The 19,596-nt window shown below is 45.4% G+C and overlaps 1 protein-coding gene across 1 annotated transcript in view; it reads right to left on the reverse strand.

Annotated features, from left to right (window-relative positions):
- Positions 1–19,596, reverse strand: part of ubl3a (ubiquitin-like 3a) — a 98,272-nt gene that overhangs the window by 3,307 nt on the left and 75,369 nt on the right. The window contains exons 3-4 of the mRNA XM_072476959.1: positions 11,792–11,878; positions 8,496–8,573 (exon numbers count right to left, since the gene is read on the reverse strand). Of these exons, the coding sequence (XP_072333060.1) occupies positions 8,496–8,573; positions 11,792–11,878 (165 nt within the window). The remainder of the gene's footprint in view (positions 1–8,495; positions 8,574–11,791; positions 11,879–19,596) is intronic.

Consider the following 19,596-nt stretch of genomic DNA (forward strand, 5'->3'; position numbering starts at 1 on the left):
CTATGCAGGCAATGCAGCGCCTCATGAACCCCGAAGAATTTGCAGTCGCATCGATCAGCAGCGTTAAGAGTGGGACAGTGTCCCATTTGGGAAGTGGAAATTCGCAAATTTCTGCAGGGCAAAGGATGGCCCATGTGGAATGATTTCTGCAATAATGGCGATTCAGGTCCCAGAAGCATAGGGCATACTTGGTGGGAGAACCTGAGTGAGATCCATAAAAAGAGCTTAGCAAAAGCTCTCAAGCCGATGGCAATTGTGTCCTGTCTGGCACAATTGCGAGGCACAGAGGAGGTCGTCAGGACGCTCCGCAGAGAAATAGAAGGCATACATCGTATGAGTAAAATCGATGTATGCGAGGTTGAGAAAGAGAACTTGGAATTAAAAAGGAAATTCGTAGCAAAGGACGAAGAGGTGGCTGATGCCAAACGAGGTCACCAGTCTTGTCTGGCGCATTTGAGTAGTTTCCAGTCCCAGTATGAAAAGGCTTATCAGGACACGCAGCGTGCAGTCCTGGTAAAGAAAGACACAGAAAAGCAGGTAGAGACGCTCCAGAAACAATGCAGTGATCTCAAGGCAGCCTTGAGAGCGCTCCACGCTGCGACCATGGAACAAAGGCAGAGTACCTTGGAGCATGCAAAGTGCAGAAAGCAAATTGCAGACCTGCAAGCAATGCTTTCTGTCCAAAAGGGATTCCAAGACACCTTTGGGGAAGGTTTAGACCAGGAAGACGGCCCTGATTGGGAAGAACTGCAAGAGACAGCGCAGAGATATGTTCAGGGAGCATGTGCGCAGGGAAAACCCCAAAGGAGGAGAGCACCCCCACCCCCCCACACAGCAGATAATACAGGCTCCCATGAACCCTGTAACAACCCACCGCACCGCCACAGCAGACGAGGCAGAAGTCTTATATTCCACCCCCCTCACAGTGACCCAATTACAGGACGCGTGTGTGAAAATCACACCGTTCCTCCCCGCTTCAGACCCACACCATTTCTTTGCCACCGTCAAACACCAGGCGACCATGTACGGCCTGGATGAAAAGGAGCAGGTAAAGCTCACGGTCCTCAGCTTAGACCCATCGGTCGCAGCAGCCCTTCCCGACCCACAGAATGTAGGAGGAGGCACCCTTGCAGAAATGCATACCGCGATCCTGGATGCGATCGGGTACAACCGGGGCGACCCCGTAGATGGTCTAAATAAATGTAGACAGAAAAAGTCTGAACACCCCACAGCGTTCGCAGGACGCTTATGGATTCACTTTGAAGCCGTTTTCGGCAACGTAGATCGTGCCCATTTGTCCCCAGACAATATGTCCAAATGGACCCGCACCCTTATCTCCCATGCCACGGAAGCAGGACAGAATGCCTGTAGTAATTATGACCCCTCGGAGGAGGCTCATAATGAGAAGTGGGTGGTCAAAAGATTGTCCTGCGTTTGCGAACAAGCGGCTCACGGTAAACCAGCAGCTAGAACCCCCGAGGAAAACCAAGCCGCCGCAGACGTGCAGGCAGTAAGAACCACTCTCCACAACCCCGCCTGGGTAAACGAGGGAAAGAGCGGCCCCCCAGCAAAACCGCAAGAATGCTACAATTGCAGACAGTTGGGACATTTTGCCAAAGAATGCAAGGCCCCTAAAAAACCACAGAGAGCCCAACAGACCGGCACTCTCAATAAGAAAAAGGCAGAGCCCATACATAGCGTTAGCGCCCAGTCCGATCAGACAGACTTGACCGGAACGGACTGACGGTGTACAGGCTCCCCCAGCTGGGTCTGCGATACCCTTTGGGATAGGTCAGGACGACCCGTAGTCGCAGCAAAGGTTAGGGGACAGCCGATCGAGCTTCTCTGGGACACAGGAGGGTCCCGCACAACCTTAAATTCCTCCACCCTTGGTAAGGACACGTGGCCCACCACAGCCACTATCACCCTCAGCGGCTTCACAGGCCACTCACAACAGGGACATATCACGACCCCTGTACCCATCCAGATCGGAACTATTAATACGAAACACCCCGTAGTGTTAGTTGACCTGCCTCCAACAGCAGAGCACATTTTAGGGATCGACTTTATGAACTCTCACCACCTCTCTTTCGATCCAGTCAACCAGTGTGTCTGGAAAATGGCGAAATCCGCTAGAGCCCCCGCAACGCTCAATATAGGGGACTACATGAACAAAATTAGCACAGTAGGCGAGTTTTGGTTCAACCCCACCACACTCAGCACGGACCGACAGGTTAGGGCAGTCCTGCAAAAGAACAGGGCAGCATTTGCAACCCACAAACACGACTGTGGACGGATGACCGGTTCCGTACAGATAACCGGACCAGACCCAAGACCCCAGAAACAGTACAGATTTCCCCTAAAAGCAGAGGGAGAAATCCTAAAGGTCATAGAAAGCTTATTAGAGCAGGGCGTCCTAAGATCGATAGCCTCAACTAATAATGCCCCGATTTGGCCAGTAAGGAAACCCGAAGGATCATGGCGTTTGACCAGTGATTATCGGGAACTCAATAAAGTCACCCCCGCAGCAGCCCCCACCGTTGCAACAAGTCCCGATACCATGCTCAAACAGGGACTCCATGGCCGATATTTCACGGTTTTGGACGTCAGTAATGGGTTCTGGTCCATTCCATTCCATTGGCAAAGGCGTGCCAGTATAAATTTGCCTTCACTTTCAGAGCGCAGCAGTACACGTGGACATGCCTGCCACAGGGCTTCCACAACTCCCCCTCCATTTTCCACCGACAGCTGGCAAACGGACTAGCAAATTTTCTCGCCCCGAATGCCTGGTACAGTACGTAGACGATCTACTACTGCAGACAGACACAAAGGAAGAGCACATTGAGCTTCTGTCCGAATTCCTGGAGTTACTACACTCCATTGGCTGTAAAGTAAACCCCAAAAAGGCCCAGATATTGGAAGAAAAAGTGATATATTAGGGTACAATTATCACACACGGAAAACGCGAGATAGAGCACAAAAGAATTGACTCGATCGCTAAATTGCCCCTTCCCCAACACGTTTCAGCCCTCCGGTCGTTTTTAGGGCTGGTTGGCTACTGCCGTAACCACATTGACGGTTTCGCCAGCAAGGCAGCGCCCCTCTCAGACCTCCTAAAGAAAGGAGCCCCCTGGGAATGGCTTCCGCAGCATACGGAGGCTGTGGAATCATTAAAACAGGCGCTCATAGCCGCCCCCGCACTACAAGTTCCCGACCCACTTTCCCCTTACGCCATAGAGGTAGCGACCACAGACCGCACCCCTTCAGCCATGCTCCTGGAGGAACGGCACGACCAGCTAAGACCCGTAGCTTATGCCTCCCGAATTTTAGATGCTGTGGAGCAGGGATTTTCAGCCTGTGAGAGGCACCTGCTCGCAGTTTTCTGGGCAGTCCAGTACTTTTCCTACATTACCGGACTGAACCCCATCACCATCTTGACCGAGCACACCCCCACCCAACTTTTACTAGACGGACGACTTAAAGACGGTACCGTCAGCCAAATCCGCGCTGCTAGGTGGACCCTTCTCTTACAAGGACGGGACATCACAGTAAAACGGACAAAGACTCACACATACTTAGCGGACAATCTACAGTACCCCGGAACCCCCCACGAGTGTGAAATCATCTCGCCCCACCATAATACAGGCCCCTTTATAGCCAAAACACCCGCCAGAAAACTAGCCACTCCATCTCAGAACCCCCCTCACCCGGAGGGGGAGATGTGTTAACGGCCCGTTAACGGCCCCTGGACTAACCTCCAGATCGATTTTATAGGTCCATTGCCCCCTTGCAGGAATGGCTATAAATATGTTCCGGTGGTCATAGATACTTTTACAAAGTGGGTGGAAGCATTTCCAGCCCGCACCAACACCGCAAAAACCACAGCCAAGATCCTAACCCACCACATTTTTACAAGATGGGGACTCCCCCGCAGTATTGAGTCGGACCAAGGTTCTCACTTTACAGGACGGGTCATGCTGAACGTCCTCACAATATTTGGCATACCCCCAAAAATTTCACATTGCGTACCACCCTCAGTCGAGTGGTATAGTGGAGCGCATGAATCGGACCCTAAAAACCACCCTTAGAAAAATGGTCCAGCAAAACAACACCACTTGGGATTCTGTCCTCCCCTTTGCGCTGATGTTTTTGCGTAACACTGTTTCCACCTCCACAGGTTTTACCCCACACACCCTCATGACCAGACACCCCATGTAAGGGACAGAGTACTTGTTGGGTTTAGACCTGACCAGCCCTGAAGTTATGGCCCTCACCCACGAGAAAGCTGTTGAACAATTACTTATAAATGTAAAAACGGCTCAGTTAGCAGCCGCTGTTAAACTGGGCACTAAAAGAAAACAGAGCAAGGCCTGTTTTGCTAAGGCAGTACATGCTACGGAGTACAATATAGGACAACAAGTGATGTTGTCCGTGTATAACCCCAGCACATTTCTGTCTCCAAAATACTCGGGTCCGTACTCCATTACGGATAAAATAAGCCCGTCGGTATATAAAATTAAATACCAAAATGGTAAGACTGCATGGTTTCACATAAACCAGCTAAACGTTTATGGAGCACAGTCAAACCACGCCCACCACGTCATGCTTGACTCGGCAGACCAAACCCCACCCACAGCCAACGTAAGCACACCCACCCCTTCCACGTCCAGCCCAGACACGGACACGCCCCCGACTCCACCCACAAACTTTACGCTCCGCCCCGGAACGTCCACAGACTGCAGCAGCACAGACAGCGACTGTGACTCTGACGACAGCCACAGCACGCCTCCCTACTATCCTGGTCCCACACCCAGCAACTCCGACTTCGACTCCAGTGACCCCTTCCTCATCACTTACTTAAATAAACCACACCACCGAACCACACGGACGACCCTGACTTTGTCCCCACCCAACTCGACCCCACTCATTGGCACCGCGACAATTCCTGCAGACTCGTCCGCAACGACGAGGACAACCCCAACTCACACCACGCAGCCCTTTCCGCCCTAATTCACTCCAGAGTTTGGCACCCGGGAGAAGGTGACGACCTCGGGTCTGACTCCCAAGCCGCCAACCCCTTTGCGACCCTGTTCGCAACAGAGAACTGAGGTGTCCACATGATGATTTAAAGGAGACACTTGGTGAAAAGTGTTGTCCTTCCTGATGGAACCTGCAGCATGTTTTCCGTTGTTTGTATGTTTGTTTAATGTTGTTCGTCCAACAGGAGAACGTTCTCACCGCCACACACCCATTCACCTGAACTTTTTAAACTTTTCCCACTGACACCCACCGCGGCCACACGCCCATTCTGCTGAAACCTCTGAGGACTTGCCTCAGCCACCCACCGACACCAGACGCTTGTTCAGCGGAACTAGCTTTTCAGCTGATACTGGTTCGGGTATCAGACGCCCGATCGTAACTGCTCTTCTGATTTAACGGGAGATTCAGAACAGTAACCCCACCATGATGACTACATTTTTGTCCGTTCTTGTCGGTTGCTCAGGCAGTGGAGAAACGGCGTGAGACCCGCCCTGCCTGGGGACCCCCCCCCCGTTGGTCAAACACGCTCGGGTAGGGGAGATACGGCATTGGTAGCCGTCCTACCTGGGGACCCCATCCAAATCTTACCCGTCGCGGCCCATACGCACCTCATTCGACCTTTTCCTTTCAAAAACAGTTTTATTTATTTAGGTAACCTTTGGGTTGCCGCCAAATGCTATTTACATCCTAGAACATTTGGATGCTAAACTTAGCACTGGTCCACCATTGGGAAGTGTGCCGTGTCCTAACATTTGTTGTGAAAAAAAAATGGGGGAGAAGTCACATATTGTGACCAATTATAAGGGTTTAATTGGCCCAAAGAAGGACAGACACACCGGATATTAAACCAAGGTAGTTACAGATACTATGCTTGTCTTACAGAACTCCAGAAGCTCCAAGACCGGAGTAAACCAGCGAACGCAGAAAAAGAAAAGAGGACAACCATGAGGACTTCGGTCATCGTGCTCAACATCTTTTTGGACACTTGGTTGCGCGGGAACGCGGACCCCATTACTCCAAACCCCCCTGCCGTTAATGTTTCACTGCCCCGCAGTACCGAGGGCCCAGTCACCAGCCACGCTGCATTATCCTGGTGTGCCAAGTTCATAACTTGGTACTCCCTATCGTACGTCATTGAGGCACTGTTAGCATGGGCCATACTCTGCTGTGCAGTACAGACCATGCGCCTCCGCAAATGGAAAAGAAGAGTGTACCGCGCTCGAACCCCGGTATATCGGATCCGATCCCCGATATTCGGCTATGACCAGACCCCAGACCCCCGCGACCTATAAGGGATAAAGAGTATTCACTTGCGTTATTACTGTAAATAAAGAGATGTACAAACGGTTTTCATTAAAAAAAAAAATGTATGATCCTGAGCTTGACTGCCAAGCCAGGAAAGAGTATATTAAATGTTGTGACTGTTGTTGTATGTTTAGGAAGATAGGATAATGCAATGTTTAGTGAGTATAGAGTATGGAGGTAAAATTAGAGGTTCCCAGTTTTATTTTTTTGACACATGCCCCTGCCTGACATAGCGCCCTCAAGAATTGTTTAGGTAAATTTTTGGTGCATAGCTAGGGTCAGAGTAGTGGCCATGTAGGAGGTGCCCCCCCCCCCCCCACCCCCCCCGACCGCCCCCCCCGGTCAGGGAACGAAGAGGACAAATTTATGTGATCCTTCACGTTTCGCGTTAGGATCACAAGGCGGGTATGTAGCCACGTAAAATGGCTGCTTCCCGATTAATTTAGCCAAAACCCGATTTAAAATGGCTAACCGGAAAGGCTGCTGGGAAAAGCAGGTAACAAGACACAAACGGACAGCTGCAGACAGAATAGCATATTCGGCTCTGGGGGAAGTTGGCCCAAATCGATACTCAGGGCTATTAACAGCCCATCCACCCAGACATTTGCAGTTTAATCGGCTATCCCCGGGAACAATTGCAACATATTAGCAATTGAATACCGGGCCAGACCTGTCGGCGCCTGCAGTGGCCGAAACAAAGGCAGGTGAACGACCACCCCCCCGATCGGGGAATCGCCTCGCAATTGGACGTATCGAACCCAGTGATTGGGAACAAGTCCAATCACTTGGGACTCAGGGTCAAGGGCCGCCCCGGGAGGCGGGAAACCCCTGGGCCCTATAAAGTGAGGGGCCAAGTTCAGATCTCTCTCTCTCTCTCTCTCTCCCTTCTTCGCCTGCTCAAGACCTTCGCAAGAACTGCAACCGGCAACTGTAAGTTTTGAATTCAGCGATCGCTATCCGGTAAAGACTCCTAGCCATCGACCTGTAGCAGCCTTTTGAATCCCGCGGGCCAGATCCGATTGGATAAGCCATTCATTTCCCTGACCTGGTGGGCTCTTCCTAAAGTTAAGTATTGGCCAGTAGTGATAGGTTTATTATATAGATAGTAGGATTATTGTGTAAACATTACTTGTTGTATATAATAAATGACCGTTGATTTCAATCTTACTAAGCGGTGTGCTGACTTATTAATCATAACTTGAACTTGAACCACGTGGCGGTATCAGAAAGATACCTGGCGACTCGTGAGCAAAGGTGATGTAATCAGAGCTAATAAGCTAAGGCTAAAAAGAGCAACAAAGCTCTTTCAGAAAATACTCTTATTTTGCTCCAAGTGTCAGTAATGAATGTGGTGATCAACCTGTGACCTGCAAGGTAGATGCTCGCAAAATAACAACAAATCACAGTGGCACAGTGGTTAGCACTGTTGCCTCACATCGCCAGGAACCCAGGTTCAATTCCGACCTGGGCTGACTGTGTGATGAAGTTTCTCCCCATGTCTGTGTGGATTTCCTCCGGGTGCTCCGGCTTCCTCCCACAGTCCAAAGATGTGGTTAGATGGATTGGCCATGCTAAATTACCTTAGTGTCCAAAGGTCAGCCGGTTACAGGGATTGGGGGGGGGGGGGGGGGGGGGGGGAGGAATTGGGCCTGGGTAGTTCTTTTGGAGGGTTGTCCTGGCCTGATGGGCGGAGTGGCCTCCTGTTACACTGTAGGGATTCTATGACCAGATAATCTGTTTGCACAGGATCCTGGGCCATCTCCCAGCTCTTGTTCAAATGTGAGATCATATGGGCAGCACGGTGGCACAGTGGTTAGCACTGTTGCCTCACAGCACCGAGGTCCTAGGTTCGAGCCAGGCTCTGGGTCACTGTCTGTGTGGAGTTTGCACATTCTCCCCTTGTTTGCATGGGTTTCGTCCCCACAACCCAAAGATGTGCAGGGTAGGTGGATTGGCCAGGCTAAATTGCCTCTTAATTGGCAAAAATAAATTGCGTACTCTAAATTTATATTTTAAAAATGGGATCATTGATGTGCAACTGAGAGGACAGAAAGAGCCTGTATACTCCTCTCCTATGTAAATAAATATATATCTGTAAATTATGTACAGATTCTTTAAAAAACAAAAAGTCCAGCTTAATAGCTACTTACCTTGGGAATTTGGCTCTGGCAATGTCTCTCTTGCAACCAAATGCATCACAGTAGTTTTACCAAGAGGAAGCTTTAATGCTGCAATGAAAACATTACCCTTGATAATCAAACATTCAAAAATCAGTTATTCATCTTAATGTCCTTTAAACCTACAAAAGCAAAAGGGATTCAAACTTTTCTGAAAATACAAACCAAATATTTCCAGAAATGTTTATTGCATATCAAGATTGCTTTCTTTCACCTCTATAACATTATTCATCTTGGCCCTGCATCCCTCACTTTGATAATTCAGACTGTAATAATTAAGTAATGCATTTCAGTGTCTAACAGGACCTGGATAACACATATACTTCAGCAGACAAGCGGCAGGTTACATTTGTGCCACATGACCGCCAATGGCACCACCATCGTGGAGTTCCCCATCAGCAACAGCCTGGGTCTTAGTAACCAGAAGCTGAAGTGTACCAGTCATTGCTGCAAGGAGCATCTCACCTTCCAAATCCTCATAGCCTTTTCACCACTTGCAAGGCTCGAGAGCCAGGAAATGGTAGAATATTCCCCACTGCCTGATGGGCAATGTCTATTTTTTCATCTTTTATTTTATAACTCAGTCCACTGACAGCAAGCTTTTCAAAACTGGATGTTTCGCTTGTACCTCCTTATCCAGAACTGAACAAAGTATTTATTAAAAGTTGCATGTGACAAAAAGTCAATATAGTTTTTGCATGATAGCTTCATATTTATATTTCACTGATTTGACATGCTATAGTATCTTTCCTAGTGAATACTTCCAGGCAACTAATTATGTTAACTATTTTTAGTTCATCCTCAGTTTCAACCCCTTTTGCATCATTAAGGGGTTTTAATTTGGATTCTTTTGAGGACCTCCTGCCAATTCCCTGAATGACTTTTGGGGTTTTGGAGGGGCATTGTTAGGATTTTGAGAAGTATGTTGTCCTTGTCTTAAATGCACAATTGCTTTGCTTTAGTCTTTATGAAATAGCTCTGCTTTCTGGAAACGTATTTACTGTTACATGGGCCAACTGACTTTGTTTTGGTGCACAATTAACACTATAATTGTTCATTGGTATTACTCAGGAAGTCTATTCCCAGTCCTGCTCTCGCTTCGCCCGTCCACTTTGTAACAAGCTCAACCTTTTATTCCCCACAGTCCATTTTAATGCAGAACGACTGCTGCACTTGAAACATGACTAATGTCTTAATTGGGATAGTAGTCTCTGTCTACTCATAACTGAATTTCACACAGTTTTAGAGAGCACCTTCCAGAGACACAACCATGGGACAATATGGACTACAAACTTGCAGATACCCATTGGTTAGAACAGTGGGATTCACGAGGAATATAGTGATGGTAGTGAGGGAAAATTGGGATTTAGGAAAACTTTAAGCAGGCTTGGAGTGGAATTTAAAAAATACATGAAGATTTTTTATTGCAATTTATTTCACACAAAAAAAAAAAAAAAAAAGAGGTCCAGGAAGGCAGGAGGTGAGGGAGACGAGCAGGGAAAATCAGGAAGGCTAGAGGCGGAAGGGGGAGGGGGGGGGGGGGGGCGGAAATCGGGGAGGCAAGGGGTGAGCGGGAGGCAAGGTGAAAGTGGATGCTGGAGAAGGAAGTGGCGAGCGGGTGGGTCACAGAGGGATAAGGCGTTCTTCTGTTAAATTTCCTATTGTGGGCGAGTGGACCAGTACCTTGCTTGTGGGCTCGAATTACATTAAACCTCATTTAATCATCAGGATTTAATCAGGGTAATAAATGCAAAGTTTTTTAAAAAAGTGCCTTTAACGTAGCATAATATCCCAATGCACTTCACAGTAGGAGGGATAAATCAAGTATGAATTATGCTAGAGTTATGAATGGTAAGCAAAGGCAGGGTTACTAATATCGGGTTTGAGGAGCCCTTTGAAGTTGGGAAGAAATGAACCAAGGCAAATAAGTAGGGGAGAATTGCCAAGTACCAGACAGTAATAGCTAAATGCTTGATCATTGGTGGTGGAGTTGGAGAGGAGAGGGACGGAAGAGTGAACATTGGTTTAGAGTTGGAATGTGAACTGGGGTTGATGAGCAGAAAAAGTTAGGAAGATAGGTGCAGTGAGATCACGTATGTAAGAGAAATTTGAAATCAATTCACTGATGGATGGTAATGCAAGAGGTTGCAACTTGATACCGGGCAAGATGCAAACAGGTATTCTGGATGATTTGAGGTTTATGTGGCCATGATGAGATCAACCATGATCATATTGAATGATGGAACAGGCTCGAGAGGTTAAATTGCCTACTCCTGCTTCTAGTTCTTATGTTCAAAGAAAGAACTATTCTGTCTAATTTCACCTTCCAGCAGTTGGTCTGTAGCCCTGTAGGTAACATCACCTCAAGCACAAATTTGGTGTTCTTGATGAATAAGGGGATCGGGGTGTAATGGGGAGACGGCTGGAGAAGGGGGATGAGGAACTTAGCAGCCATGATTGAATGGTGGAGCAGAATTGATGGGCTGAATCGCTTATTTCTGCTCCTATGTCTTATGGTCTATGTAGAGTGGAGATCAGGAGAGCTGTCCGCAGAGCAAAGAAAACAAGTGTGGGGTAACAAAGGAAGAAAGAGACAAACATTGCTGTGGATGTAGAAATGGCCCATTGGTAATCAGAGTAATATGGTTGAAGCTCAGGGATGATTAAGACACGAAGTTGGGCAGGTTAAGTGTTACCTTAAAACAACGGTTAGGAAGGGCAAAGGAAGTTATTCTGATGTGTTTTTGGCCAGAACTGAACTCTATGGCTTTAATCATATTCAATGTTTACCAGTAGGAAGTTTTAGTTGATTCATGACAATGCCAGACAAACTGCACCGCGAGTTGCCAAAGGTAGTGGAAAAAGCTAGGTGGTACAACACACATGAAAACTCATTCCATTGGAGGTGATGTTTGTGAGGCAGTGTATGCACAAGAAATGAGGGGGCTGAGTGGCCAGAGGAAAAGCCATTGCAAATGCACTGGAAAGCATTAATGATACCATGGAGCTGGATCAAAGAGGAGAAAGAGGGAAAAACAGGCCAGATAGAAGGCTGCAAGAAGATTAAAGAAAAATAATGAAAGCGACCAGACTCATAGTATGTCACAAAAAGAAAAGATTTGAAAAAGTATGAAATAAAAAGTATTTATTTGATTAACTTCACCAAGATTTGATAGTCAGTATTTATAATACTGAAGAATTATCAATTCCATGTGACCGTCATTAATTTCTAACTTTCCCACATGCTATACACAGATTAGTTTTCTTACCTCCTAAAGTTACGTTTCCATGTAGAAACCTCCCTTGGTAGATGAGCCTAAGAATGCTTGGACTGCTGACCAGTTCATCTTCCCAATCTGAAGGACAAATAAAAAGTCATATTTTTAAATTTAGGACAACAGAAATAAAAGGAAAGGCATGTGGAAGTTTTGGTAAAGAGGTGGTGAATATACTGGCATGCAAAATGAAACATTATATCTAAATGAGTTTTGAGAAGGAACTAGACAGGTTTGCATCAATAAAAGGAATTTAGAGCTATTAGAAATTCAATAAAAGGAAAACTGCACATCGGTCAACTATACGGACTGAAGATCATCTTCTTCCTGAGAAAGTTCAGATAACCAAAATATTTCTAGGTGGCTAATTATTGCAACGTAACGGAGCGCATAATGTAATTAATTCTATATTCTATTCAATTACTCTAGTCAGTAAAAAATACAGAAAATGTTGGACAGTAGGTCTCGGGCATCAGAAAGTGAATCTATATTAATGTTCACCATCCCAGGTGATTGGATTTTATTACACACTGGCAATCTGAAAAATGAAAAAAATGAAATGAAAATGAAAATCGTTTATTGTCACAAGTAGGCTTCAAATTAAGTTACTGTGAAAAGCCCCTAGTCGCCACATTCCGGCACCTGTTCTGGGAGGCTGTTACGGGAATCGAACCGTGCTGCTGGCCTGCTTTCAAAGCCAGCGATTTAGCCCTGTGCTAAACAGCCCCTGTCTCAGCCAATCTCATCGGCTTCTTGGTGAGCCCTATAAATCTCATCTGACAGAGAATAGAAAAGTAGGTTTATTAGTTTTGCACCAAAGAGGCAACACCGTCGCTCGATTCTGTTAATGCTCCAAAATTTAGCAACTGCAGCCCTGAATTAGGAAAAGAACCAATGGCGACTTGAGGAAAAATGGTTTAATGCAGCAGGTTGTTTAAGATCAGGGATACACTGTCTGAGTGTGGAGGAACATGTTCAATAAAGGCATTCAAGAGGGAATTGGATTATTAATTGAAAAGGAACACATGCAGGGCTACAGGGGGAAGGCAGTGGGAGTGGTTCTAATGGCAGGACTGAATTGCTCCTTTGAAGAGACAGCATAAACATAATGGCCACCATTTGTGCTGTAACCATTCCGTGAATTTGCTCATGTTCTGAGAATCCACAGGCCCCTCAGGAAGAGAATTCCAAAGATTGAGCGAAGACATTCTTCTTCTCAGTCCAAAATTTCCAACCCCTTGCCTTGGCGTTATGAAGGCCCCACCTCCATTCTGTGCCTTCCAGCCAGAGGAAACAGCCTTTCAGTTTTTACCCTTTCATGAGGTCAGAATTTTATATATTTCAATGAAATCACTTCTTCTAATCAGAGAAAATAAGCCCATTCTACGCAGCCCTCTCATCCCAGGACAGTGTTTATTTGTCCTCCTCACAACTTACATACCCACCTAGTTCTGTATTATCCACAAAATTGAAGAAGTCAGTCAGTCCCCAAGTCAATGAAATAGATTGTAAGTAGTCGAGCCCCAAGCACTGATGCTTACAGCTTTTCATTGGTTACACCTGAAAATGACCCGTTCCTTTCTACTGTTTTCTATCCTTTAACTAATCCTCAATCCATATTACCCTAATCCCATGCGCCCTAATCTTGCCTAACAATTGCCTGTGTGGCACCTTGAATGCCTTTTGAAAGTCCAAAAGCACTACAGCCACTGATTGCCTTCTGTCTCCTCTAATTACACCCTCAAAAAACACAGATTTGTCAAAACACAATTTTACTTTCATAAACCGTGTTTATTCTGCCTAACCATATGATATTCCAAATAGCTCAGTTGGCTGGACTGCTGGTTCATAATGCGGAGCGGGTTCAATTCCCGTACCTACTGAGGTTATTCATGAAGGCCCTGCCTTTTCAACCTTTCCCATCGCCAGAGATATGGTGACCCTCAGGTTAAAACAGTTTTCAAAAGAGAAGCCTATGGTCCTCTGGGATTGTGTCGACATTTACATACATTCCAAATGCCTTGTCACCACAATCTCAACAATAGGTTCTACCGTTTTCCTACAACTGATTGCAAGGCAAACAAGCCTATAATTCCCAGTTATCTTTCTCGCTTCTATTTTAACACTGGGGTTAACATTTACTACCTTCCAATCCACAGGGACCATTCTAGAATTTAGGGAACGCCAGATCAGAACTAATACATCTACTATGACTATAGATACCTCTTTTACAACTCGAACATGTAGGCCATCAAGTACAGGGTATTTGTTGGCTTTTAGCCCAATTAATTTTTCCATTACTTCACAAAATATTTGCTTAATGTTTCTGCCATTTCTTTATTTCCCATCATAATTTCTCCTGCTGACTCAAGGGACACAAATTCACTTTTATTAATCTCTTCCTGTTTAGATAGTTCAAAAACTCTTACAACCCGTTTTGTATTTCTTGATAGTTTAATCACATATTCTATTTCTTTACAAATTTCTTGGCCATCAATTGCTGATTCATAAAACCCTTCCAATCCTACTACTTATTTTAACAACACTGTAGTCTCCCTTTTTAATCAAACACCATTTTTAACCGCTTTCATTAGTCATGGATGAATCAGTTTGCCAGTGGAATTTATTCCTCAAGGAATGTATATTGATTGAAAATTATTTAAATATTTACCATTGCTTATCTACTGTCATACCTGTTAATCCAATTTCCTAATCTTGCCTTTGACAAGGTACTGCATGGTAGGTTGTTGCAGAAGGTTAAAGCTCGCGGGATCCAGGGTGAGGTTGCCAATTGGATTCAAAATTGGCTGGACGACAGAAGGCAGAGGGTGGTTGTAGAGGGTTGTTTTTCAAACTGGAGGCCTGTGACCAGTGGTGTGCCTCAGGGATCGGTGCTGGGTCCACTGTTATTTGTGATTTATATTAATGATTTGGATGAGAATTTAGGAGGCATGGTTAGTAAGTTTGCAGATGACACCAAGATTGGTGGCACAGTGGATAGTGAAGAAGGTTATCTAGGATTGCAACGGGATCTTGATCAATTAGGCCAGTGGGCCGACGAATGGCAGATGGAGTTTAATTTAGATAAATGTGAGGTGATGCATTTTGGCAGATCGAATCAGGCCAGGACCTACTCAGTTAATGGTATGGCGTTGGGGAGAGTTATAGAACAAAGAGATCTAGGAGTACAGGTTCATAGCTCCTTGAAGGTGGAGTCGCAGGTGGACAGGGTGGTGAAGAAGGCATTCGGCATGCTTGGTTTCATTGGTCAGAACATTGAATACAGGAGTTGGGACGTCTTGTTGAAGTTGTACAAGACATTGGTACGGCCACACTTGGAATACTGTGTGCAGTTCTGGTCACCCTATTATAGAAAGGATATTATTAAACTAGAAAGAGTGCAGAAAAGATTTACTAGGATGTTGCCGGGACTTGATGGTTTGAGTTATAAGGAGAGGCTGGATAGACTGGGACTTTTTTCCCTGGAGCGTAGGAGGCTTAGGGGTGATCTTATAGAGGTCCATAAAATAATGAGGGGCATAGATAAGGTAGATAGTCAACATCTTTTCCCAAAGGTAGGGGAGTCTAAAACTAGAGGGCATAGGTTTAAGGTGAGAGGGGAGAGATTCAGAAGGGCCCAGAGGGGCAATTTCTTCACTCAGAGGGTAGTGAGTGTCTGGAATGGGCTGCCAGAGGTAGTAGTAGAGGCGGGTACAATTGTGTCTTTTAAAAAGCATTTAGATAGTTACATGGGTAAGATGGGTATAGAGGGTTATGGGCCAAGTGCGGGCAACTGGGACTAGCTTAATGGTAAAAACTGGGCGGCATGGACTGGTTGGGCCGAAGGGCCTGTTTCCATGCTGTAAACTTCTATGATTCTATGATTCTATAATCTATCTCAGCCAACATAGAAAAATGCCTCACATATTTCTGTAATGGCTTTATTTAAATTCAAGAACTTTTCAGGCTCAATCACATCACTCTCAAGCTTACTATGAAATTAAATTATATTATGATCACTCTTCCACAGCGGATCCTTCACAAGATTTCTAAATACAATACTAAATTTAAAATAGCCTGTTCCCTCATTGGTTTCTTGGCATATTGTTCTGAATGTCTGTTGAATACATTGTATGAACCATCCTCCAAGCTCCTTTGCCCAGCCAAATGAATGTCAAGCCTCGTTATATCCTCCTTTAATTCAATTTACTGATCTATACTCAGACTGTCTAACACTATGATTACAGTTAGGGGGCTTACGAACTGTTGCCACTTGTGCTTTGTGTCCTTAGTTATTTCATAGCTCCACCCTGTTATAATTTCCATACAGATAGATAATTTTTAAAAGAGATTCAAACTTTCAGTTACTAGCTGAAAGAACAACAGGATGATTCAGTTTTAAATCTTTTACTGTAAGAAATGACTAAAAAAAATTTAAAACACTGACTAAGCATTGTTTTCTTTCTGTAGGCAACTTATACTTTAACCTACAGATTTACAGTCCTTACAACAATCAGGTCCACAGATGCTCCTAGCTTCCACTATGTTCTCATATACTCTTGTTTGCCGAGTAATAACTACTCGGTTTGCCGAGTAATAACTATGAGTCACCGTCTCCAGGCATTTAGTTTTCAGCCAACTTCTTAAATTTACCACCAACTGTAATGCATGTTCTCATGATTCTTCTTCACCATGGTCACACCAGAACAAATCTCCCAGAATCCTTAGAAGATTGCAAAATCTGTCTCTTCGACTGGAGACCGTCTCCCAAGCGCATCCGCCTGTGGTAGCTCACAAAGCTAAGTAGCTTTGACCAGTCTCCCCCTATATTCCAAGAGGCGTCAGTGGAAGAGATATCAAAACTGGCAGCAAGGCACAAGTGGGTTCCAGGGAAGGCAAATCCCAGGAACCTGTGGATGGCCAAAGGGAGTACGTTAATGAGAACATTAGAAACTCAAACTCCTGGCTGTGTGAACATACCTGAACAAGTGGGCTGTGGGTTAAATTCTGCTGTTTCATTCCTGTCACAATAATTAATGGAAATAATGAGAGAACATTTGCAGTAAACCTCAAGAAAAGTCACGGACCTGATCCAACGCGAAGTGGTCTGAACCCCCACTCCTGCCCATCGTTTTGGATTAACATTTGCTGCTCATGCTCAATCCCTCAGTGAAATTCAAACCCCAAACATCCATTTGCAGTCTGCTAAAATCCCAGTCAATTGGTGTCCCCTTGGTTGGATTTCAGTTTGAGGATGTTTGGTTTTGACTGGGCAGCGCCCTGCTGAATGTGGTATCACTGTACGGCAATGCCTCATGATGGGAGTTGCAGTTTCTTCCCCCATGGGTGCTGATGGCGAAATATGGCACTGATTTATTTAAAACGCTGGATTTCTGTTCAGAGTTTAAAAAAAAAAAGGCAGGTTTTCATCAGCCATCCCCCCCAACCCCAAATTTTGCCACCCTAGGTGAACACTTAGTTCGCTTCGCAGGACCACTGGCCCTGAAGAGCAGGTATAGTAACTTAGCAATAAGTCTTGTTGTAGGTACTCCACAGGAGCATTGCTTCCAGGTGGCATTTGATGTCAGCGATGCACATCAAATACAAATGAAAAATAATATTGAAAGACTGCTTTACTGAAGATTAGTTTTGACCTACAGGAAAAGGAATGAGAAACCTCTTGATGCTACTAACCAAGGGTTTGATTCATTTTTATAGCTCTATAGCACTATGCTACTGTCAACATTCTTTCGACCCTTCCATAATGCATTGTCAGTTTGATGTTTGTGATGTACTGTAAAACTGAACCTTTAGAAATACCACTGGCCTTTTATGAACTCAATCTGCCTATTACATTAAAAACATCTGCAGGTTATGGATAACCTGTACAATCCTGCCATTACCTATAGAATAGAGGAATGTACAGAATCAAAAGATTCATGGCATAATATGTCTGTAGCCTTAATTTTCAACTATTTAAACCCGCCCTAGTATGATAATGATTACAACAGAGTTAAATACATGCAAGACATTTTTCACTATATGAATATAGTTGAAGGAAAACCCCTCGCCTCCTTAATGTTCACAATCCGGGTCTCCACATCCCAAAAGAGGTGAAAATATGGGTCGACAGTACTGAAGGCTGAGATAAGAAAGCCAATCTCATGAGTTTGCGGTCAGCAGTTCCCATATAAAAACAGAGCCCAAAGGACCTAGAGCGAAATACTGGTTCACCTCCCAAATATACAGGTGGTGGGAAGATGCAGGGATAGCGCTCTCCTGAAAACAGACTTTGTTGAAGTGTGGAGATAAATATGTTTATAGAAAAGCCTGGAACAGACTGTGAAGGATAGAGCTGCAGAGTTATAAAATGGGACGTGTTTTGATTCATAGAACAGCGCAGTACAGGCCCTTCAGCCCACGATGTTGTGTCGACCATTTATCCTAATCTAAGATCAACCTAACCTACACCCCTTCAATTTACTGCTGTCCATGTGTCTGTCTAAGAGTCGCTTAAATGTCCCCAATGACTCTGACTCCACCATCTCTGCTGGCAGTGCATTTCACACACCCACCACTCTGTAAAGAACCTACCTCTGACATCTCCCCTATACCTTCCTCCAATCACCTTAAAATTATGTCCCCGTGTGACAACCATTTCCACCCTGGGGAAAAGTCTCTGGCTATCCACTATCCATGCCTCTCATCACCTTGTATACCTCTATCAAGTCACCTTTCTGCCTTCTTCGCTCCAGTGAGAAAAGCTCTAGCTCCCTCAACCTTTCTTCATACGATATGCCCTCCAGTCCAGGCAGCATCCTGGTCAATCTCCTCTGTACCCTCTCCAAAGCATCCACATCCTTCCTATAATGAGACGTCCAGAACTGGACACAATATTCCAAGTGTGGTCTAACCAGGGTTTTATAAAGCTGCAGCAAAACCTCGAGGCTCTTAAACTCAACCCCCCTGTTAATGAAAGTCAACACACCATACGCCTGCTTAACAACCCCATCAAGCTGGGTGGCAACTTTGAGGGATCTATGTACGTGGACCCCAAGATACCTCTGTTCCTCCACACTTCCAAGAATCCTGCCTTTAACCCTGTATTCAGCATTCAAATTCGACCTTCCAAAATGAATCACTTCTCATTTACCAAGGTTGAACTCCATCTGCCACTTCTCAGCCCAGCTCTGCATCCTGTCAATGTCCTGCTGTAACCTGCAACAACCCTCAACACTATCTACAACTCCCCCAACCTTCGTATCATCAGCAAACTTACTAACCCACCCTTCCACTTCCTCATCCAAGTCATTTATAAAAACCACAAAGAGCAGAGGTCCCAGAACGGATCCTTGCGGGACACCACTGGCCACTGACCTCCAGGCGGAATACTTTCCATCCACTACCACTCTGTCTTCTTTCAGCCAGCAAATTCTGTATCCAGACAGCCAAATTTCCCTGCAAACCATGCCCCCTAACTTTCTGAATGAGCCTACCATGGGGAACCTTATCAAATGCCTTACTGAAATCCATGTACACCACATCCACTGCCCGACCTTTATCAATATGTCCCGTCACATTCTCAAAGAATTCAATGAGGCTTGTGAGGCATGACCTGCCCCTCACAAAGCCATGCTGACCATCTTTAATCAAACTATTTTTTTCCAAATAATCATAAATCCTATCTCTCAGAATCTTTTCCAATATTTTGCTCACCACAGACGGAAGACTGATAGGTCTGTAATTCCCAAGGATTTCCCTATTCCCTTTCTTGAACAGGGGAACAACATTCGCATCCC

This window comes from Scyliorhinus torazame, chromosome 15, assembly GCF_047496885.1.
Source record: "Scyliorhinus torazame isolate Kashiwa2021f chromosome 15, sScyTor2.1, whole genome shotgun sequence".
Classification (NCBI taxonomy): Eukaryota; Metazoa; Chordata; class Chondrichthyes; order Carcharhiniformes; family Scyliorhinidae; genus Scyliorhinus; species Scyliorhinus torazame.